This window comes from Coturnix japonica, chromosome 11 (genome assembly GCF_001577835.2).
Source record: "Coturnix japonica isolate 7356 chromosome 11, Coturnix japonica 2.1, whole genome shotgun sequence".
NCBI classification, from domain to species: Eukaryota; Metazoa; Chordata; class Aves; order Galliformes; family Phasianidae; genus Coturnix; species Coturnix japonica.
This window is the reverse complement of record NC_029526.1, coordinates 13,896,901-13,921,434: the sequence shown is the minus strand read 5'-3', so window position 1 is coordinate 13,921,434 and position 24,534 is coordinate 13,896,901. Positions and strand designations below refer to the sequence as shown.

The 24,534-nt window shown below is 38.4% G+C and overlaps 1 protein-coding gene across 3 annotated transcripts in view; it reads right to left on the bottom strand.

Annotated features, from left to right (window-relative positions):
• The window catches only part of PLCG2 (phospholipase C gamma 2), a 59,133-nt gene that overhangs the window by 14,649 nt on the left and 19,950 nt on the right, over window positions 1–24,534 (bottom strand). For all 3 annotated transcript variants that reach the window (XM_032447068.1, XM_015874162.2, XM_032447069.1), the window contains 21 exons: window positions 20,546–20,686; window positions 19,016–19,109; window positions 18,161–18,208; window positions 15,651–15,735; window positions 15,114–15,197; window positions 13,882–13,925; window positions 13,297–13,369; window positions 11,990–12,091; window positions 11,697–11,815; window positions 11,022–11,107; window positions 10,608–10,728; window positions 9,399–9,567; window positions 7,125–7,229; window positions 6,846–6,935; window positions 6,290–6,468; window positions 5,310–5,510; window positions 3,942–4,061; window positions 2,803–2,983; window positions 2,162–2,230; window positions 1,272–1,381; window positions 371–467 (listed from right to left, as the gene is read on the bottom strand). In XM_032447068.1, the coding sequence (XP_032302959.1) occupies window positions 371–467; window positions 1,272–1,381; window positions 2,162–2,230; window positions 2,803–2,983; window positions 3,942–4,061; window positions 5,310–5,510; window positions 6,290–6,468; window positions 6,846–6,935; window positions 7,125–7,229; window positions 9,399–9,567; window positions 10,608–10,728; window positions 11,022–11,107; window positions 11,697–11,815; window positions 11,990–12,091; window positions 13,297–13,369; window positions 13,882–13,925; window positions 15,114–15,197; window positions 15,651–15,735; window positions 18,161–18,208; window positions 19,016–19,109; window positions 20,546–20,686 (2,318 nt within the window). The remainder of the gene's footprint in view (window positions 1–370; window positions 468–1,271; window positions 1,382–2,161; window positions 2,231–2,802; window positions 2,984–3,941; window positions 4,062–5,309; window positions 5,511–6,289; window positions 6,469–6,845; window positions 6,936–7,124; window positions 7,230–9,398; window positions 9,568–10,607; window positions 10,729–11,021; window positions 11,108–11,696; window positions 11,816–11,989; window positions 12,092–13,296; window positions 13,370–13,881; window positions 13,926–15,113; window positions 15,198–15,650; window positions 15,736–18,160; window positions 18,209–19,015; window positions 19,110–20,545; window positions 20,687–24,534) is intronic.

The window sequence follows — 24,534 nt, the reverse complement described above, 5'->3', positions numbered from 1 at the left end:
AGAACATTAACAAATAATAAATACACACCACTCAATCTAATTACACTTTCATTGAAGGCATATCCACTGTAATATTTAAAAGGCAAACTAATTCTAAGTTTCAGGCAAGTTATAGATTAGATAAGCCATGTGAAATAAAAATCCATACTGGTATAATATACAAGAAAACAGAATCAAATCAGTTATCTCTTTGAGCAGTTTTCCTTGATGGACATCCTGACTAAAATGCTTGACAGCACAGAGAACAGTGAAGAATGCATTCATTTCTTTATTCTGCATTCCCTTAAACAAAGCATCTGAAGTCCATAAACCAGATTCACAGCAGGAAGTGTGTTCTCAGTAAACACAGAAGTCAAACCTTAAACCTCACCTGGCTTTCAAGCTCAGCAGAATTATCAGATGACAAGTCTTCAACGTAATTAGATGGAAAATAGTGTTGCACTTTTTCTCCATAATCCCCTTTCCACCTGAATTAAGACAAAAAGCATACACAGAGAAAAAAAAAATAATAGTTTAAGTGCTTCAACAGGCCATTAATGAGAAAATGATACCATGATTCTATGAAATAATCCTCAAGAAATTGGTCATTAATACCCAACAATAGCTTCTCCAGTTGGCAATCGCCAAGAATATAAGCGATGAAGTAGTTGCAAGATCTAACAAAGTGATCATTAACTGCAGTAACAGATCATTTCAGAGGGATTACAGCTACTGTATACTGCAATTAATGACTTAAGAGGCATTTCCCCCTCCACTACTAAAAATACTATTATGTGGTTGATTGCCCTGCAGAAACTACAGGGAAATATTAGATTCCCAAGCAATTTGCAAGGCAGCTAAGAAACAAAGCCACTGATGAAAGGAAACTATACAGACAACTAAATAAAATGGATTTCATTCCTGAGAAGTACTAAACAGAGCAAAAGAAACACAGTAATGATGACACAGGTAATAGATGCACAACTTCTCAGAACACAAGTGTTAAGGAAGTATTAAAGTAGGAACGGAGAAATAGGGGATACACTGGTATGATGAAGATTCTGCAAGCTGAGGCTAGTTCTGTAGGGCCAAAAACTATGTAAAAGACAGGAGATTTACATCTGATGTTTCTTGCTTTCATTTAGTATATCAGTATTAACATTTATAAGGCCTCATTTAATAAGCAGCCATCAAACAGGCATGCTTTTAAAAACACGCTATCCAAAGTTTAATCTTCCTCTCCCATCCAGTAAGCCACTAGAAGTTCTCCTACGAGGAATCTTTGTCCTTACCAGCCTCCAGTTTCCTTTGTGACATTATGAATGAGAGCTCCTCGACAAAAGCTCAATTCATCACTTCGTTTGGCTCTGTAGTCATACAAGGCTTTCACTGTTCTCTGAGGCTTTAAGAGAAACAAAGCAAACAGGTCATCCAGGGGGACAGGTCATAAAATGATCAATAATGCAATTTTATTGTTTTTAAGAGGAGGAGGAGAGGGTGGAATTGAATCCTTTTCTGTTGCTGTTACGCCTGGAAAACACAGTACTAAAGCTTCATAGTGACACCCACTGTTGGAAGCAAGTAATGCTACTTAACTGCTATTTTTCAAGTATCAGCTTGGGTAAAAAAGTGTTTTGTTTGGTTTTTGAAAAGCACTGCAACATAATTACTATCGCAAAGAAAAAAAGAAGTGTCAATCTTCTACACCATTACAGGTATTTATATACAGCTGGAGCTCATAGGCAAGTATACAGTCAGAGAGCTTCCACTTCCAAACCACATCAGCTATCCTGCTGCTCACATTTCCTTTAGGAAGACATCTAGTTTCAGCAGAAAAAATCATTGCTTTATCTTATTAGTACTCCAGTTCTTCAGTAGCAACTTAAATACATCAGCCAAAAAGACTAAAAGAAAATTATAGCCACTGAATTAACCAAACAGGTGAAGTTTAGGGGAATCCAGGAGGAGACCATAACAAGAATTAGAGGTGAGGAAATGTCTGCTGTGCTGCTTGGTATTAAATTTTGGAGCACACCTGAATAAGCACATGTACAAATCAAGCCACCTCCACAGACTAAATAGCAAGAAGTGCCTGAATTCCCAATATGGGTGAATCAGAACAGAACTCATTGTTTTCAGAAGTCTAAGAGAAGATCTGAAGGCCATCTCTCCAAACACATACCACTGTAGGGGTGATTTCACTGGGTTCCACGTACATCTTGACATCATAAAGAGAGTTTATATCTTTTTCCTAAAAATGGGAAAAAGGAAAAAAAAAGGTAAATTACAGTCATCAAAACTTAGAAAAATACCTTTCTGACAATAGAGATGCAAACTGAAGATCATAAGACAGGTGTCTGGCTTCCCTCTCCATCTCCATAGTTGAACACAGCTGAGCATCAATATTAACAATAATCACAAGGTCTAAAATTCTTTCTGCTCCTTTTAGTCCAGAAGAGACAGAAAAAAACAGACTTGAATTTCCTGAAAGATGGCAAATTCGTTTTTCCCTGCAGAAGAGAGAGCCAACTGCAGGTGAGGCTATTATAAAAAACAGAGCAGTATCTCCCATTTCATGGAAGAGCTTTTCTAATTAAATTATGAGGAAAGCAGAAGCCACCCTGTTAACGAAGATGAGGCTTTTTCCTTCGCATGTCTGAAAAACTTTTAGAGAAATCAGTGTAACTATCTTGATTTCACAGACTGCTTAAGCCTCCCTGAAGGACATCTATCACAGGCAAAACCAAACCCAGCTCCACCAGACCCAGACTTGGGACTCCATCTGCTAAAGCACTTGGCACTCATACAAAGGACATCACTTACTGTGCTGTAGCGCTCCAGCAGCTCCTCAGTCACAGGGTAACGCAATTTCATTTTCCTGTACAGAGGGTGCTTCTCATAGTATGTTACCAGCTCCACCAAACTCTCAAAGTAGGCTGATGTTCCAAGCACAAAATGGCGACCTTCTTGCTGAATTCGGAAGTGCTTCACCTTCCCCTCAGCTCTGTGAAACAAGTATAAGTGCTGTTGAAGGTATTGGTACTTGGCATAGCGAAAGCATCAGTGCTGCAAACTAGACTAAAATTGTTTTACGCATCTTAATCACGTGAAATAGTTTCTCCCTCTTCCAAAACATCTTTTATTCAAATAGAATTCCATTCGCCTGATTAAATTCATAAAAAGATATTCTGACTTTTCTACAACATACAGGGCCTCGGGAAAAATCCATGTTTTTGCCTAGATTAAATTTCCCTATTTTGTTCCTGTACACGGGGGTATTCTGTCACTTTCAGACGAACATAAATGTCTAGAATCAGACTGAGAGTCCCTTCGGAATCCACCGCTGCTGATCTGCCGCTGTCCCTAAGCAATAAGTCAAACTCACCTCAAACGCAATTTGATTTGAAGGCACAATGGAGAATACCATAATTCCATACATTTTATTAATGTTGTTATAGGCACCAGAGTTTCAAAAATATTTTCCCTGGCAATAAAAGCCTACAAATAGATAGAAAACACTGTTGTTTTGACAGATACCGAACGGATTTAAGTCAGTCAGACGACAGGGTGGAATTCCCAGAGGATAAAGAATTATTGCTGAACCAGCACCAGAAAGAAAGTCAAAACAGTGCTCTGATGCAGGGAATGTCAAGGAATTAAAGAAGGGTCACACACAGCTCTGCACTGCAAAAAAAGGGACAACTGGTGCCCAATTTTGTAAAGTTAAGGTTTATTCCATTGACAGTTTACTGCTGTACACTTTCTCACACAATTTTGACCACACGTGGTCTGCTATACAAATCAGCCATACTAATTACTCCGAATTTGACAGCATGGACTTTATGACTCAAAAAATAAACAATCATTTTTAAATGGAAGAAGAAAAAGAGAATAACAAAAAAAAACCCCACCCAGAACACTGTTGGCTACTAGATAATGTATTCACATCTGTCTTCTCTTACCTGAATGTCATGGCAAATGAATCAGGCTCGTCTCTCTTTCTTATTAGGAAGGCTCCATCTCGAGGAATTCTCATCAGCATGTCTTCCGCCTCTCCTCGACTCAAGTTGCTATAGTACCAACTACAACAGCCAAAAATCAAAATGGACAGAGGATTATAAAGCTTGTCTAATGTAATTCAGTAACACTAGCAGGTAGAGTTACAAACAACAGAATCTCCAACAATACAAGAAAAATTATTCACTCTATTTTCCACACCTTGCCATCTACAACAGCATCTTATTACAAAATACTTTAACACAACAGCTTGTTTTGGATTAAACCATCAAGAAGATGGCAGAGTATCTTGCCACCCTGCAATGGTAAAACATAAATCAGCATTTCTTCCCAAAACAAAGTTAGTGGATTCTACTTCTCATCTGCCATTCAGTTTTCAGTAGTTACAATCACAGTTTTGATGTAGTATTTTCCTTTATCTATATTTGGGCTTCTCCTTAAGCCTACTAAGTATTTGACTGTAAAAGGGAGAGACGTGGGATTTGTCAGATGGACCATGGAGCAGATAAGGAATTGGCTCAGTGATTGCATTTTGAGGAGATGCCTGATGTTCAAGTGGAGATCAGCGACAAGTGGTATCCCTCAGGGGTCAGCACTGGGAGTATTGTTACTTAACATCATGTCTGGTGACGTGGACAGTGGGATTGAGAAGCTTAAAGTCATAGATCAATATTTCTCAAGCACGGGAGAATTCTTTTTTGTGATTGCACAGGAAACAGATCAAAGGGCAGTGATGAGAGTGTTCTTCCATCAGACAAGAGTAAGCTCTGCCTGTGATCTATGTCAGGTAAATACCAGCCAAAAATAAACATCAAGTTACACCACTTCCAATCAGCATGGGGCCAAGTCAGCCTAACCAATTCTGACAAGGGTCAACTGAAAGTGAAGATTAGGGAAAGACAACTCTATTGGGCCCACTGCCACAATTATAAGAGTTTCCAGATGGCACAGAACAGTTGCTACATCACAGTCAACTACTAAATATCTAACCCAACCCCATGAGTTCTATAAATCACTAACCAGAGAAAGAAGAGATTATACACTTCACAGCAATGCAGTTCTCACTGATTTTTCTAGCTATTGTTACCAAAACTGCTTTCCCAGAGACTGCCCTGTTTTAACAGGTTCTGACAAAGTCAGTGATCTTATTTACCATCTCTCAAGGAGGTTTATCTCTAGCATCCACGAGCAAACAACACTCAGATATGCTCTTGAATCTGGAGAATCCTCATAGCAAAAATCCAAGACCATACAAGAAATGCAAAATACTCTGTAACATAACAACCCTTCTGCTTGCCTTCTGTTGTACGTACTCTTTATTTTCATGAGGGCTGGGATTAGGCACAGCATCAGTCAGACGCAGCTCAAATTCAGCACATCTCAAGTGGACCTCCTTGTAGTGTTGAATGAGATCATAGATGCTATCAAAAGTGACATTGTCTGTCAGGTAGTATTTCACAGTGTCCCCATCACTTGAAGAGCGGATACGGCAGTGCTGGACTCTACCTGATCTCCTGAAGAAGCAAAGAGGGGAGTAAGAGAAAAAGAAAGGCATTATAACAGCTTTTACTCTTAACCTCACTCATTAATAGTTATCTACTTGTGAAAAGGCAAGAAATCTGTAGTATCTCTTAAAATAACCGAAGTAGCAACAGCTACAAAAATCATGACAAGTGTTATCACAATCCCCAGAATAATATTTGTCAGTACACAGCTGTTCAAAATGTAGCAAACACTCTCAAGATTTACTCTGACAACTCTGATGGCTCAGAAATCCACCTTAAAGACAAAAAGAACCAACCAAAACCACACCCAGCTATAACTAACAGAGAATTATTGATTATTTTCCCCAAGAGGATACTTTCATTGAAAAGATAAATCTCTGCTAATAAAGGCCATAAGCCTGGAATGGCGGATCAGTGTGGAAACTTGTAATTTATCTCAAAACCAAAAGATCAAGTTTTGGCCCATTCATAGAAGAAGTAACAAATCCTGCATCCTGACAGAGGAATAGAAATGTGAGAAAAGGAAAAACATATCAGACCAGCCAAGTCCCCTCTTGATAACTGCAGCTCTTCAAGTAGAGCCTGCTCTGCCATAAGGCGCCATTCCGTGCATTGAAGTTCAATGCAGAAAATAGTCTCTCAAATCCTATCAGTACCATTCTAATAAATAAAAACTACTAATTCTTACTTCCTCTCAGATACAAACACGTATTTACAAGATACATATTTTTATGCAATGCAATATGATAAACAAAATTCATACAAAGTTTTTACGACAACTACCGTACCAGAATGACAAGGTGCAATCATTAGGGAAAGCCTCGCTCTCCCTAACCAGAAACGTCCCATCCTTGCCACCCATTTCAGCACAATATTCTTGGAGCAGCTTCTCAGCAGTTGTTCTCCCCTCTTTCATTTTCCCATGGAACCATTTCTCTTTTAAGTGCAGTTCAGTATGTTTTACCTCCTAGACCAGAAAATAAGAATTTTTATTGTCCGTTTCTAATTAATAACACTTAGCCAAAGGCATATAAGAACTCTGACTGTCAGCAGACTCATCAGCATTACCATTTAACTATCAAAATCACTTTTCATTGTCTTTGTACTCAGCATTTGTATGTCGTCAATTAGCCAAGGGAAAATATATATAGATCTTTTTAAATTAAATATGGAGATAACTGGAGTACCTTGGCAAAGATCCTTTTTAAAAACTTATTTGCAGATACTCATATTCTCAGATAGAGATTCTCTCTAATTTCAATAATGTCAACATAAAAAACACAGATCTGTAAATGACAAAAGGAGAGATTAAAAAGAAGACAACTAATAAAGAATAGCCATCACCTTAGATGAATCTTCATCAGCATTCTGTTCTATGACATCACTGAATGAAAGCTTTCCATCAGCAATAGCACAGTAGTGCCGAGTCCATTGCTAAAAGTTGAGAGAGATTAAAACTTATTAATAAAATTAAGAGTCAGACTCTAAGTGACAGTTTCCAGCACTGAACAAATTTCCCCTCAATCACATGTCATGCACTCAGAATACAAATACTGATAAAACTCATGTACGCTTATTACACAACATAGTTGCAAACCGTAGCAAACATCATATAAGTTGTACCTGTTCTATTGCATCCCACATGTAAAGTTCTCCTTGTTGCTTTTTTTCTTCTTTCTTGTCTTCCAGGTTAACATCAATGTCTCCCTTCGGCCCCAGTTTTTTATGCTAAAAAGAACAGGAAAAAAAAATAGTGTATAAATACAGCCCTACAGAATTAATGTGAAGTCAATCACACAATCTCGTATACTCAGTATTACTGGAAGTATCTCTCTCCTTTGCTCAGCTTTCTTCTAGTATTATCAGAACAGCAGCTGTTCCAGAAAGCTTTATGTAACAGAAGTGGAATTTATCTTTAAGATTTAAATCTCAAAACAAGGACTTAAAAGATAGTACAGGTATCATTCAAGCAATGAAGAAACAGTCTGATAAGCTTACAATTCCTTAGGGGACACTTGCATAACAAGGAATAAGAACAAGATAAGACAGATTCTACATAGATCAGGAAATACAGAGCAAAAAACAAACAAACAAATTAAAATGAAGTGAACAGTCCTAGAACAAAAATTATCAGAAGTGAAATATTTTATGGAAAAGGGATAAGTTCCACTTCTCCTTGCCACCTAAATCCTAGTCTATGGAGCACACTCTACATGAGTGCAGAAAGAGGTTATCTGAGTAGTGCTACGCAATTTAGCCCAAACCTATTCAAGTAGTATGAAGGATATGAGATGGATGAACAAAAAGGGCAAGTTACTGCAAGGTCAGGAACAGCACCGGTCCTTGTAGGGGGTAGGGGAAGACAGCTTTCAATTCATAGCTACTAAAGTTCATGGGTGTGCAGCACACAATTTGGCAGACAGAAAAGCACAAGTCAGTACCCTTGAGAAGTATTTCACATCTAACTCCTGCTATATACACACAGAAAAAAATCCTCAGTTACAATGAAAAATGATGACATGACGCTTTAGACAATCCCAGTGCAGCAATGAAAAGCTTATGACTGGGCATGACAGGAAAGAGAAGAAAGCAATCAAATACAGCCCACAGAGCAAATCCTTGTATAAAAGGTTGAACAGATGAAATTGCAATAGCTGGACTATTCTGAAAGAAAGCTGTAAAAGAGGGAAAAGGCTGGCCACTGCAAGAAGAGCAAAAATAAAAACAAACAAACACAAAACACTGGAGAACATTACTTGTTGCAACTTCTGTCATTTCATTCTTGCAAGAACGCTCTTTCTTTAAAAGTACATTAGAAATAGTCATAAGTGATCAGTGTGCTCTCAGTACACTCTCATTTAACTACACGCTGAAACAATACAATGCAAGCTATGCTGAAGGGGAAGGCTCAGCAGCACCTACCTTGAAAGGGCTCATGAAAAACGGTGGCTCGAGGCGCTAAAGATAATATCAAATACTTAAATTGCAGTTAATAACAAGATAAATCCTCTCATAGGGAGTAGTTCTCAAATACATTCAATTCTGCAAACTCTACTATAGGAAGATTTCAATTTGACAGGCTTATTTGAAAACTCCCACAGGCCCTTGCAGCAGGAATTGACTCTGTTTACTCACAGCATTTGCCAGGCAAAGGCCAAATAACACAACTAGCTTACTGACAGGTGCTGATCCATTTATAAAAATTCTTTCATGCTGTTTTAGAGAGGAAAGAATGATATGGATGTTCTCATGCAAAGTTGGAAATTCCCTTTAAATTAGATCTGTCACGTTATTTATTCACGTGTCTACACAATTCCCCTTCTGTGCATTGTGTGGTAATAAAAGACAGTTTAAAGAAAGAAAAAAAAAAAAGAGAGAAAACTAAACACATAAATTTAGGTTTTCTACTTCCTGCTCTTCTGCACCTCACAGTGGGGTGCTATCATTTCCAGTCCTACTTTAAAGAACTATGTTTATATCCATCTACCCTTGCTTCTTCTGTTCTGCAGTTCAATGCATGTGATGTAGTACTGTGACAAGAGCTGGAAAACAAAAACACAGCCAAAAAGCAACTTTTCTTTTACTGAAAAGATCAAGAGCAGCTTCAGATTATCCACCTAATTTTGCCTTTCAAAAAAGTTCTATCGCAGTTTCAATTCATGAAGACTTCTTTCAATTATATGCTTCATGTTGTTGCACAAGGCTACCAAGTAAAACATCAGTATTGCCTAGCAGGTAAGACATCCTCACAGTGAATGCCTTCCAAGAGAAGCACTGCAGTCTTTCAGAAGTGGCTCACTAAATTGTATACTAACAGTTAAGCTGTGAACTTAAAAGCAGTACTCTGGCCCCAGCTCGTCTTCCCACTTTATCAGCTAGCACACAACACAAACTCACCTTGATGATGATCTTTTCTTTCAGTTGAGTTGGTGACGGTAGCTGATCTGCACTAGCTTCAACAGGTTTCATTAAAAGCTGATCCCCAAATACCTCCTTGAACACTTTGGCCATGTGCCGTTGCTGTTCCACACTACAGTGCTCTTCAATTGACAGAATGACTGGGTATCTTTGCAGAAAAAAGACAAATGAAGTCATTCCTCTTCCCTCAACTGATACGGCAAGGAAAACACCACCCTATCTCAACTCTCAAATAAAGAACATCTTTAAAGAAAACAAGATGATAAAAGGAGTAGTCATAACACATAAGGTCAGAAGGGACGTCTGGAAATCACCTACTCCAAACCACTTCTTTAGGGAGGCCCAATTCCTAAGTTAGATCAGGCTGCTCAAAACTTTGTCCAACCGAGTTTTGAATAGCTGCAAGGACATATATTTCTTAAGTGTCAGAAGACAGCAACCAGTCTTTCTCATTAATCTCTTCTCTAAATTAAACAGTTTTGGAAGCCTACCCTTGGATATCATGTGCTCTGACTCTAATATTGAAAACCAAGGCAAAGAAGACAGAATACTTCAGTCTTCTCTGTAAGTCTCCTGTCCAACACAACAGAAGGCTCAGTTTTCTTACATCTTCCTTTTCTTGCAGTTCTACTTGCAGCAGTTTTTCTTGTCCTTCACATTTCTCAGTGCTTTAATCTCCAGATGAGCTTTGGCTTTTATAATTCTCTCCCTGCACGTTCAGAAAATACTTTGACATTCCTCCTGAGAAGCCTATCCCTTAACAAATGTAGGAAAGCATCACACCACACTATTGGTTTAATGAAACCAACTTGAACTATGGTTTTCATTAAGGCAAGTACGCCTGCCATGTTTAAGAAAATAATCCTTGTCCTCAGTGTCCAGTTGATAAAGAGAAAAATCAGAACACTGATATCCCTCTCTCATTCCCAATTGCTGGATAACAATTTTCTTGTTAAGGACATCTTAGCACAAGGTTTAGAAGAAGAGCAGAGCAGAGGTCCAGATTTAAACTCACATTGCCAGTTCAGGAATTATGAATTATGAATCTATGAATTTGTATTTGGCAATAAAGAGGAAGACTAGGCTTTCATTCTTGCCTTATTGCTCTTCTTTAAATCACAGATGAAATAAGTTCAGGAAAATCTAAGCATTCAAAAACAATGTTAAAGAAAATAAATCAAAGCTTACTCAGATGTAACAAAAGCGTGATCTTTGATTGCCTGTACTACATCATCAAATTTGATCTTTGTTGTCCGTGTCCATCCATGGTAAATGATGGGCTTTCCATCAGGACCATCCCAGCAGTCCACTAGGAAAGACAAGCAGATTAAAAATGAAGACATCAAACAGTAGAAAGAATATAATGTATATCCAGTCCTTCAGATTATTACAGGGTAATAGTGAGACATGACAAAATCGACTCAGGGAATGGGTGTTTGTCATGTGGCTAACTTCAATTTATTAAAACAAAAAATTTATTAAAACCAAAAAACATTCCACCTAGTTCTTTATTTCAGTTCTTTTTTTCTTTTTTAGTAAACAACGGAAACAGTGCTTATAAGGAGAACACATTATAAACCACTCCACAAACTCATTACTTACACTCAATACATCTGCATCCCATTCTAAGACACCTGATATAAGCTTCTGTGGAGGATTCACTTCGAAGCTGGTCTCCTGTCAGATATCTAAATAAATAAGAGAAAATTGCAAGAGAACACTGGCAATTAATTTCAATCACTTCCCACTCAATGGGCAAAATGTTTTCCTCCATTATGAAGGCAGTATGTTGATTATATTGACTTCTTTTTCAAAAACTTGCTACAGAATAGCTAGATTCTCCTGAACCAGAAGCCCTTCAGATCACAATAGTAATACAGAATTTTCCCACAGGACAAGTGGGTCGTTACAGCATTTTTATGTTCAGTACAAATAATGTTAACACGACCTCAAAAAGGCTGATAGTGCTTGGAAAAATTGAAGCTCTCTCAGTATCTTTCATTTCTGGAATAGTTTGAGCTCAGGGCTTATTTTGTAACAGAATTCAGGGTTATTGCAGAAAAGCTCAACTGTATCTCAAAGCCTACATAAGACAGCAAGAGAAGAGGAGAAAGGAATCCCAGAAGATGACTTTGCCACCTTCACACCACACTTTAGGAAGATCTCCAAACAACCAGACAGTGTATTTCTGGATATCATAATTTAAAAGTTACTTCCTCCTAACATATGCCAAGTGTGCTTGAATGGGGATAGACAGTGGGACTTTTGGTAACTTACGTGTTATGAGAGGAAGAAATCCAGTAGTGGGACAAAGGATTATTCATGTCCTGCACATCTATTGTATCATATTTCTCATCCCAAATACTGTTTTCTTTTGCAAAAAGGTAAGTGAGGAACTAAAATACAAGGAGACAGACAGAATTCAAACGTTTTTAACCATACAAGACTAAAAGAAGTCCAACAATGTAGCAGAAGCATCCTAAAGGATCTGTCAACCCATTAAGAAACCAAGAGCTAGCAGCAAAAGGAAAATGTCTGTAAGGAACAATTAGAAAGTATCATCATCTTACCTCATCAACAAAGAGGAAGGGTTCAGCAGTTTCTCTCATAGTGTCATCTACAAACTCAGTCATTCGTTCTCGGACTTTACTCAGATCTTGTGCCCAAGATTCCTTCAAATTATAACAATAAAGTAGAAAATAGCTTTAGATCTGGTGAGATGCTATATCAAATCCAATAAATAACAAGAGGGGGCTAAAGATAGATATAATTAACCACTCTCTCAGCTATCTTGCTTCCAATGCATTTTGTTGTATGCACATATCTATGCAGTTTCCTCTTTGATGCTTAGGAGGGAAGAAAGTTTTCCAGTCAAGTACATTTATATAGATTGAAGGCCCACAAGTTACACACTACATATATACACATATACACACAAGGAAAAAGGGGGCCTCCTTTGAGTATGTGCCTTAACAATAATCTCTTTTCACTTCTAAGTACAATCTGAATGCCCTTTAACACAATGAAATAGGAGAAAAAAGAAAGTAGCAACTTTATAAAGGAAGTGCATCTCTCACTTTTCAATCATATTTGCAAACCTGGAATTTAGCAGTACCTAGCAAATACCATGCTATCTAAAAGGCATAGTGATAGAGAACTGGAACACAGACTGATCCCAGCAGTAGCCTCAGACTCATAGAACGGCTTGTGTTAGAAGGGACCTCAAGGATCACCAGCTCCAACCCCTCTGAGACTCACTCCATCATATCCTTTTATGAAAGTCTAGCTTTAAATATTGGCCTATTTATTGAATTACTTTTCTTCCACAATATCTGTGCTAAATAAGATCACAGAAGACTATGCAGACAGATCTAATCCCTGCATCCATCGTTATCTGCTTGCTGGAACTGAATACCAGACTAGCCTCATTCAAAAGAAAAGTAACTTGAATGTAGGCAGTCAGCTCAGCTTTTTATTTAAGAGCTGACAAAATGGGGCCATGGACAAGGTAATACCCCAGATGTATCTATGGTGACAGCCGTAACTAGGTCAGGCTACCATGCAGCGTTTATTTCCAAACTTTTTTGTTTACCTACATTACTAAGTGGAGACCTGTTAAAACCGCTGCCCTAATTTATCCTGCCTCTTTTTCTCTAGCGCACTTGTAGAGTCTTTACATAAATAAATAATAGTCCTTATGAAGTTCAATAGCAACGAATAAGGAGAAATCTTTCTAAGACCTGGAATTTATGTCAAATATGACATAACTATGACATAACTTTCCTGTGGGTTGTTTTGCTGTTGTTTTTAAAGCCACACTTAATTCTGAGAGACAACCTCAATAAAAAGTAACTCACAGCTTCTACAGCTTTCCCACCTGCTGCTCATGTAGGAGAAACCTCTGAAAGTCATGGAGATGAACTGCTGAAGCATCTGGACGGTCAGTATTTCTTAAACAAAATAAAGAAAGGGAGTAAGAAAGGAAAATTGAAGCTAAAGAAACAACAGAAAAAGCATCATCAGATGTTACAGCAGAAGATGGTAGGGATTTACATTTTGCATTTGCAGTATAAATGTGCAGCTAGCACTAAAAAAGCACAGCTGCTTTCTCTGTAATAGGACACAAAAGTTGCATCATCTGGTACCCATCCTTGAGATACCTGCAGTATTCCTTACTACTACCTGTGTCACCAAGTTTAATTCACACAGCATGACCAGGGACTGAGGAAATACACAATATAACCAGAGACAACTTTTAAATCCTCTGAGTGAAAACATTTACCAAACAGTATCCACAATGTACTTCCATGAAAAATTCGCTTTTCTGAATACGAAATGATGCATCCTTCCTTCTCACTTACTAAAGCACAGGAACCAAAATACTATGATGTAATTAAAAAAAATCTTGCAGCACTGCAACCACACGAATACTTGGAGAAATAACACAAATGAGGAGCCTCACCCAAGGATGAACACAGAGGAATCCTTTTTGAATTCATCGAGAATCTTTAAAAAGAAAGAAGGTGGGGAGAGAAAGGATGTAAGAAGAAAAATAAGAGGCATGACGTTTTCTATCTACTCCCATCCAAGGTGGACAATTGCATATCAGGTTTTTCAGTGTGGAAGCAACAGAAAATTTGCTATTGATAAAGCACCTTACACACACAGCTAGTCAATTTTCTAGGGGAGCTTTTATTGCTCTATATCCCATATAAAATTGAATTGCATCTCTTCCATCATATTTGTTCATTTGAATGTAAAATCTATATTGCTTCCAGCTTGGAGAAATCTAGTAAGAGATCACAGGAAACTTGTCAACTGAATCATAGCAGTTTTTCAACAAACTGAGGAGTTTCTTTGAAATAATCCACAAGGGATGATAACCAGAGTCTAAGGAAGTCAGATAAACTCCTTATTCTGTGTTTTACTCTTCAGCTTTCTACTCAAGCTAATTAACTAAATTTTCATGACCAAAACCTAAACCCTGGCAACAAACAGAGGTTATTAATACAAAATAACTTCAGCATCACTTTTAAGCAGCACAAGAAAGCACTACTGCCAAAAGGCAGCGGCACTGATTTTCACTGTTTCTATTTTAACAAATTTAATTTGAATCAATGATACGTACATCGTCAATAAAGATATGTATGCAAGTAATTTCAAATCACCTTTTTCACAGTTACAGAGAGTTCCTAATTTTCAGAAGCCCTAAATATATGCAGGTTTCACCAGTCTTATCAAACTACACAATTAACATGAGAAAACTACAGTCAAGCAGTTATTCCACTGCACTCATATTATCCAAGCACTATCTGAAGCACGTCATGCTTTACACTCATTGCTTGTAATTTGTACGAGCCAATGAGAACAATAACTATTATTCGATATTCAGGATACATCCCAGTGATTTACAATATGATGTGGTGCAAAATTAATAGAAGTGTGAAAAATCATTGCATCTATCAGCAGAGAGATTAACCAAACTCAATATGGAGACATTCTGTTTACCATAAAAATCTCACTAGAAAAGTTATTCATAGAAATGCCATTATTCATCTTCTTAAGCCAATTGCTGATGGTGGCTGTTGCCTATACATCAAGCACAGTGCTATGCTGCTTTCTGCTGTTACAAGGAAAGCATTTCCTCTTTATTCTGATCAGTTTAACATTATGAAGACTACTTAAAGAACTTACCGATTTCTGTTGTTCAAACATGATCTTTTTGTAGAACAAATGAAATTGTTCAAAACTAAGCTCTTCCTTGTGAGCACCTATTTCCTACAACAGAAAGTTGCATGTAGTGAATTGAGAATTCCATGAAACTTACACAGCATTTGCACAGCATACAAGTTATTTCTGCTTCAGCAGCCACACTGAATTCCATTCTGACTTCATTTTTTTTTTTTTTACATTTGGGGATTATTACTTTTTATTACTGGGGGGTAAAGGGGAAGTTGTTGTTTTTTGTCCTTTTTGTTTTGCACCCTGACATTTGGGTGCCTTGTACCTTTAGTGAGAATGAAGCAGTGTCTGAGAAGTGAATGAAGTTATCTCTGTATTTTCTTAAAGACTTAAATGTAGGCAAAGTCAAACTTAGAAATTAATGAGCAATGAGAATATGATGCAAGTATCTATACACAGCAATTAAAAACAAAAAATGTATACACAGTAACCTGAACAAAAATATCAACATCTATCGGGTAATACAAAACAGATTTAACAGGCAATTACCGCAAATTTATCCTTCAAGAACTTCATGCTGCTCACTTTGAAGTTTACTTGGGGAAGGACAGCTTTCAGCTCTCTAAGACTGATACTGGAGAAAAGAAAACATAGCAAGAAAAGAAAAAAACAATAAAACACTTATGTGAAAAAAGTGACCCCAACCCCACTTGTGCTCCACTCCTGTGCTTCCACTGACCAGCTCTGACACTCCTCAAACCTTCAGTTAACATAATTCAACTTGCTAGGCTGGGAAAAAAAAGTCTAAAGCTGCAGAGAGAACAAGTCTTCAAGTCTTCCATTGGCTCTGTGAGCTCACCCAGCTCCATAACAGTATCATAGCTGGAATAAGGAAAGTGTCTTGAGAGCCTGATTAGAAGCAAGTAAAGATGGTGGAGAAAAAGGAAACAGCAAGCCTTCATCCACCCAGCAACACCAAGTTGATACACCAGATAATCCATCCCATGCAGCTCCATTTCAGTGGCCTGCTACTCCATATGTATTTGGATAGCAAAGAACAGATACTAGGCTTCTTATTTTAATAGAGAGTTTTGTACTTTGGGCAGGTACTGGTATGAGGACTCAAGGAGGGTACAGCATTAAAACAGGATGTGTGAAGGGCATGAGGGCAAGTCCTAGGCTGGAAGATGAAGGGAATAGCAGCAAATTGAAGTAGGGAAGAAACACAAACACATCTATGGGTGCTACAGCCGATGCTCACGAGACATCAGTGCAGTACCAATAGTACCCAAGAAAACAAGGCTAAGCTGCTCTGCCTTGACCCCCGCTGCAATTCATAAGCCATTAACTCTATGGAATCACAGGATCAGAACAGAGTAACCTGAAAGAAACAAAAGCAAGCAGCATCTAAATTAAAAAAAAAACATATTCCAACTGTGCCCATGTAATCAACTGCTCTGTGAGAGATCCTCATCTCTACTATGCACAGACAGAAAACTGCAAAACAAGAAGGAACTTAGCCAAAATCTATGCCAAAGCCAGATTAGAGGTCAGGAAATGGCTTTCCGTCCTGTCGCCAGATCTCTGAAAAAAACTCCTTGTCAGAGCAAGAATGAGCTCTCTGCTTGCACCCCAAACACCAAGAACAAGCAGTTTACTTTGGCTGAACAAGCACAAGCCAAAACAAAGAGCTGAGGCTCCATCACCACTGGCAAAAACTCAGCACAGTAAATATGACTTGCCTGGAATCCTAACCTTTACAATCAACCTCCCTAGAAACTGCAGCTCTAAACAAAGTGAAGCCCAGCTCATACTCCTTTCCTGAAGTTCTCTAAAAGCATGAATCATCTACCAGGAGAACAAAGAACTGCCCTCCCCACCTGCAAGCCCCCTCGAACCTCAGCAGACTGCCTTGCAGTGATGAAACAACGCTCCAGCACCAAGTGAAACCTCTTCAGCAGGCATACTGTCAGCTACAGCCTCTGAACCTTCACATCTGCTTCTGCTTCATGATTCCCCCCGAAACACCTCAATTGTGAGCTAGTTTTACAAAACACATCAGGAGGTGTAAGCCAGCATCCAGTTAAGGCCCTCCACTGTTCTGGGCAGTTCTGAAAACATCATTCCTCAAACTGTGTCTTGGTTCACACCGAAGCCAGCAGCACAATGTCACAGGCTGTCTGCAGAAGGGTGTTATTTCCTGCAATAACAGTCTTATTCACACAATGACACATCACACTATTTTGTTTTAAGGAAAAGGTCTAAATGAGAGGAAACACTTGTTCTTTTCCAGACTTCGAAAAGAAATGAAAGAGCAAAATCATGGTAATGTAATATATACAGAAGAAAAAGGGTTAATGTTCTTCCCAGCGTTGCACATGTTCTGGCAACTTTAACCAGAAGTGTGCAGCTGAATACATTTAGAAAGTCCCTTCTGTTGTGCAAAAGCTGCAAACCCATTGCACACACAGAGCTGAAAGAAGGTCCTAAAACTCAAACATATGAAGCAACACAGCAATTTGGAACCTGCAGCCCATGGCACTTCTTCACATAAGAAGCATCAGTGATGCTCTGACTTATCTGAATATGTGGCAAACCCATATTCAAAGACACAAACCCAGGTATCTAGCCCAACTGCACAAGAAATTAACACATCAAGACTTCAGCACAACAAAACAAACAACCCCCCAAAAAACCAACATACAACCAGAGATTTTTGTCCTCATTCCAAATAACTAACTTACTTTCTCTCTGTAGCTATCATCAAAAGTGTCTTTGGTTTCCAACTGTTAAAGGAAGTTTTTCCCACAGTAATACCATGTCACAACAATGCCCCTCCTCTCCCCCAATGCACTCAACAAGTATATCTGTTATCTCCCTCTAAGGACTCTGTTCTGTTCTTTCTCTGACCCCCTGCAGGAAATAACTTATGTTATTGCTTGGGGCAGCCCAATCTCTGGATGTATATGACACTGCCTGATATTTATTTCTATGTTAGTTCTATGTTAGGGCCTGCAAAAAAAGTTCATTAAAAAGAACATAAAGAGAGAGTTTCTTACCTATTTCTTCTAGTCTGATCAACAGAATAGATCTGCTTTCTCAGCCAGCTTGGGGAAAAGGAGGAAAATGGGGGAAAAATAGAGTTAATCTGAGAATAATAAGGAAAATATAACAAATGAAATATCAAAATCTGGAGACGAAATTCAACAGAAACATTTATAAATCAGAAAATGCATGTCTTTTGATAAAGCAAAAATCTTTTCAGCACAGCATCTAAGCTTTCAAACAGTTTTGTAACTGTATTTGTATATATATACACTTTTTTACTGCTTAATACTACATTTGAAAGCCAGATAAACAATACAGGAAAGGGAAGGGTGTGCACAGCGCCAAAGAATGAACAAACAGAAACTATAAAATGTAGCTTGCTACAATGGACCAAGACTTCAGCTAACCCAAACCAGAGTTACTCGACCAAATCAATGATTTAGGCCAGCTGAGACTCCTGACTCAAAGTTCTGTTAATATGCATTTGGTTAGGTAGAATTTGAGGACGGAGTATATCCATGAAACAGGTAATAGTGATTCATCCTTAAACAGAAAAGTCAGCAGTGATAAACAGCAATCAAGTGCAGAACCAGTGTTAGAAGCTTGTCAAGAAAATCCACATTCTGAACATAAGTAGCTTCAAGTGTGATATTTTCAGAAGCACTAAGGGTGTGATTGCATTAATATAGAAAAATATGCATGGAGAATTTCCATTTGACTTTTTTGTACCATCAACTAACTGGAAAGTTGTTTCTTAAGGTAACTGGCAAGCACCACTGGTTGCACCCTAAAAACTTATTTCAGGTTTTCTTCTTTAAATCCCAAAGAAATGTTAAGTCTCACAGTGTGAAAAAATGTCTGCATACCTCTCTGTGATTGCAGGTGTCGGAGCTCTCATGACCTCTTGATACAAGATATTCAAGCCACACAACCATTTATCAGCATCATCTTTAGAATCAGCTGGGAAAGATAAAAATGCTGTGAGAAGTAGGACATAACTTATGAAATCTGGCCAAACCCCAGTACATAGAGCTGCAGGACAACCTTCTTTTTTGATAAATCTCATTTCATGGTTTCATGTTGCTAATTCTAGAACTAATAATGTAGCTGTGATCTATAAGCACTTAATTCTCAGACACACATGAAAACACTGTTAGCTTACCTGGAATATATAGTTTCTATACTAAAAAAATGATCATTAAATAAAAAGGAAGGTATGTTAGTGCTACAGTGCTCAGGAAAGCACTCCTCTTTTTCCCTACGATGATTCTGCAACAACTTTAATGAATAAAATGGGCAGGCACATTTTTGCACAGGAAGGAGAGAAAGAACTACTGCTGTGAATAAACCATCAGCATGATTCTAAAGTGAGTTCAATTACAAACTTTTCAGAATAGAATCCCTTCACAAACTCCATCAGTCAGAAACCATATCCAGCCTGCACTATAAAAACCAATATCCTTTTTCATTTCAAAATCTTTTACTTTGCCATCCTAAATAATCTCACCTGAAAGAAGTGATCCAATCCTTACCCAAGATACAGGAGGCACCATTTCTTTATTTCCCATCAATCCCTTCACTTTAAATTTACCACCTTCCAATTTTATTTGTGGTCCCCTAATCCTCCTTTAGAAGAGGTTTAGTATTATCAAGTGACTCCCACCCACACAAACTATAACCTCATTTTCAAATTAGCCTGCTCATAGGTAATAGGAAAGTTTCTGTGATACAGACTTAGTCTAACTCTATGGATATTGTTTCCATTATATTGTTTGGCCATACTGAAAATGCCAGGGCAGTATTTTGCTCTCATCTTTAATGCAGCCAGATCCTTCACTGCCTTTAAAGAGATCAACATCATCCTTGCTCTTCAGCACTGAAAACTTTACAAGAGAGGTTTAACCAAGTTCTACAGATGACTGAACACATCAGAAACTATGGTAAAAATCTCTGGTATAACTCTCAATGTGATCTCAGGAAGTGATATATTAACAGAAATATATACTAAGAGGCATGTTATTTATTAGTGCTTTAACAGTAGTTGTCTTCTGATAAACAACAAACACAAAAGTTCCCAAAACACACAGAGGTGTTGGCCATTACAGCGCAAGACGGATTGTGGTAACTCACGTACTACATCCACAAGTTATACAACTGTTCTGTTTAGACAATATAAGGAAAAGTCTCACACAATACACTTTGATGGCAAAACATTACAAATGCGTCAGTTCACAGATGATTAGGGGCCAAATAAAAGGTTTCAGGCTTTAAGCATTTGGTGCACTCCTGAACTGTCAAAAATCACAATATTCTTTGCATTGCTATTCATTAGTGTATTTGACTGTTTAGTAGTTAGGTTTAAGGAGGAAAAAAAAAAGTGAAAAGAACAAGTTTACCTGCTAAACTTAAGGTACTGAGGACAAACTGGGTACCATAAAAAATAGTGAAGCAGTGTTCTTCTCTGTGTTTTGCTTTGCATCGTTCAAAGTCCTTTGAATTCTTCCCCGGGCGAATTTCCTTTATTTCCATCAGATCCACTGAAAGCAAACAACAGTAAGTCAGTCGGCAGAACTGCACTTACCTTCCAGCAGAACCTGAAACAGCAAGACAAAAAACTCAAAACATGTATACATATATAATATATGTATATCATTATAGATGGTTATATGACAAGAAAGGCCAATTGCACCAGCTTGCAATCCACAAATAAACAACTCGGTGTATTACTGACCATAAGACAATAGCAGGGAAAGACCAAAAGAAGAAGAAAAATAACTTCTGTTCTTATCATATGGCTATCACTGACTATAAAGGGACAAAGGTTATACATATAGTTCTTTTGGGATATAGAAGACATGTTTTCACAAATGAAATTTATACTGAACAAGAAATTTCCAACTGCCAACTGTTCAGAGACAGAAGAATGATACAGGTTCTAATTTACCTATCTAAAAAATTATGCATCACATCTTAGTAGCACACTTGGTAGCTACTAAGATTAACACTTGTATGAATACACTGAACAAGTGTTTCTGGCACCCTCCAGAAAGAGAAAATGCAGCCTAAAAATTAAAGCATTTACGAGCCTTTTCACAGCCACCTCAAAACAGGCATCTGTCATTCAACGTAAGCTGCTGTAGCACCTTCAATTTGATTACGGCATAGCAAAGTGGGAACAACACATAAGCTTGCATTTTCTCAAGTCAGCTCCCTTTTTGTCCAGCCTTTGTTATACTGCCTACATAAGAACAGTGAGACAGCACTGAAATAGAAATATGTGTAGTCTCAAGATAAGATACTTATTAAAAAACTGAGGAAGTGGTTTGTTCTGCCTGTGAACCAAACAAGTGGCTCTTCCCACTTCTGGACAATCTTGAGTTACGAGCTGCAGAATGAAGAGTGAAGAGAAACGTTTAATGGCTGTTCTTGAAATGTGTTTATCAAACCTAGCAAGATCCAAGGAAAATAACCAAGGGTTTCTGTTCATGCACTTAAGAACTGTATAATATGAAAAGCAAGTTTTAACTGAACACCTCATCATAGTTATTAACACATAATGAAAAAGCAGCTCTGTTGCCAACAGGGTGGAGGAGCTGAACACTCGTTAAAGCTTTGGCCCATTATCACTGCACTTCTATGAAGCCAGTGTGCAAAGGAGGGGGATACAAGCAAGGACATCCACCAACAAAATGCTGATAATGAAACACTCATTTATTAATTCATATTAATCCTTATTCTTTGACATTAAACAACCTCTCTTGGGAAAACAAGACCTTAAATGTCAACCTCAATTGCCCTTAAGACACAAGCATCTTTCTTGAACTTACTTTTCGTAGCATAATTACCTTCAAGAAAGAGGGCAGCTAATGTCTCAGCCTCTTCAGCCACTCTTTCAAACTACTAGATCATCTCATAATATCTGGATGGACAAGAGCCCTAAGTGTAACCTTCTAAAATAAATTCATGATGTAACCATAAATGATCCACAACTAGAAGCTCTTCCTGATGACTCAAATCTTCTGACAGTCTCACTTAGATCCCCAGCAGCGTACCTGGATACACATCCCAAAATGCCAGCATCTGAATAAGACAGACTAAGCCCACTCAATCCCATTCATCACTCAGGCTGCAAAGTACTTTAGTGGCCACAGTATACAGCATGGGACTGTACACCACACTGGCTCATGCTGATAATGAATAAGAACAGTGCCAGGTACATTTTCTTTCCCTTCAACCAACAAATCTCTGCTAAGAAACACAATTTTAACTTGAAAGCAAAGCACACCTTTCATTTCACACTCCCATAAATCCATGCAGACAAAACACCACACCACAAGGAGCCCCTCAAAGCATGACCTATGAGCAGCAATAGAAGTTTCACAATCTGCACTGCTGTTGTCATTTCAAGTAGCTCTTACCTCATCCAGGCCTCTGAAACTAACACGCAGCCTTGCTTAATGTCTTCCCTCAGTTACATAAGCACTCACTACACTCCTTTGCTTTGCATTACAACCTTTCAGCCCTACCATTCCACTCTCTCATGTGAATGTATGTGTGTGTATATACATGCACAAGGACATCTGCCCACACAGCTTTCACAGTGGTACAGCTAATCTTACATTCTTGTTTTACTCACACTGCTTTAAGGACTGGACTATGGGGGTAGATGCTGTTAACAATAGAATAAATGTAAATTATTTTTCTTACAAGGGCTAGTCAGCAATTTAGAGAAAACTATACCATCCTCTTAATGTGTAGTAATACTGAAGTGTTGGAATTTGTTCACATAATAAGGCCTTACAAAAACTATATTGCTCTTATGGGATTTCTCATGTGTTCTTTAGAAGAAGCTTAATTAATATGAGTCTATTTCATAATACTGTTAGGAAAGTTGGGGGGAAAAAAATCAGAGAGACACGTACAGATAGGATATATTCGGGTCTCAGCTAAGCCCTGCTGTCCCCCCACAGGGGCTAGAGCTGCCAGCACCCTCTGGCCAACACCCACTGCATCCGGAATGGCCAATCCTAATGATCCAAGAAGGGAACAGCCAGGAAAAGCAGCAACATGTTTCAGACTCAGATTAGTAAACCAACCGCACCAAGTCACCTCTTGCTGTGAACTTATTATAGCACAATCTGCCACCAAACAGTTAAAATATAACTTCATGCGTATGCTACAACTAGCAGCGCAGTGCCTTGGACACTCCATCTTCTTACTGCCTTGATCTTATGGAAGCTTTATTCTCAATCTCACTTGGAAATTGCAGTCATTCTCTGACCTGACTTCATGGACAGATATTGCTGGAGCCTAATATGTCTAAAAAAAACACAGATCTGGACATATGCAGCTTGCAAATTGTAAGATCAAGTACAATAGGCTTGCAAGCGCAATTTCCAAGTAACAGTTTAAGATTAATGAATCTCTCAAGGAAACAGTTCAAAACGTGCTCTGTAGAGGAGCTGACTAACACCCAACAAGATAAGGAGGACACTGTTAATGCATTCATTACGATACCAAAGAGTTAAGAAGCCAAGTGCCACTCAAAAATCCTACAATTCCAGCTCACGTTTCATCCCTTCTTCTAAGTCATTTCTTCCACGGGTTAAAAGAATCTTCCTGGCAGTCTCAGCAGCCCCCTATTGATTCTGACAACTCTCTCAGGTGACTGTTTAACCAGACTGGACTCAAAGGCACCCTCGGCTCCTATTCTGTTTCAGGCTCCTGTCTGGATAAGCAGTTTTCACTGCATTTGTGGCAGTTTAGTGCCTGCAGGAGCTGCATGTCTGTTCTTGATGTTGTGTCTGGTAAATCAGTTAATTCAATGGATCATTACACCACTACACAACAACTTTCCAAAGACTGCACAGAGCAACTAAGAGTGCCTACGAGAGCTCTTTACAGCCACAAACTTAACCACCACCTTTTGATCCACAACATCAACACTGATCTTCACTCAAAATAACTTGGCAGCAAAAATCATGAACTGCTGTTACCTTTCTTTCAGCTGCCCCAGGAGGCAGATAGGAAAACAGAACTTGGATTTCACTATAGAAGGTGCAGGTGCATGACGCAAACAGCACTGCAGAAAACATTACGTTGTTGTATATGACAACACTGTGCTGATCATTCCAGGTACGCTTTAAACAGGAACAAACCAGTACTGCTACCCAAAGGGAATGGTTTGCCTCCTTCCTAGCACCCACACATCACTCATTGCTTGCAGGAAGCACAACTACTCAGTGGCCAAGCAGATAACTGCAAAGGAACTCTGCTAAACATCATCCAATGCTAACAGTAGAACTGCAATACATTAGCTGGAAGCGACCGTGTAAGGTTATATTAAGAAGGCATGCTTTAATACATTAAATGCATTATTTACTCA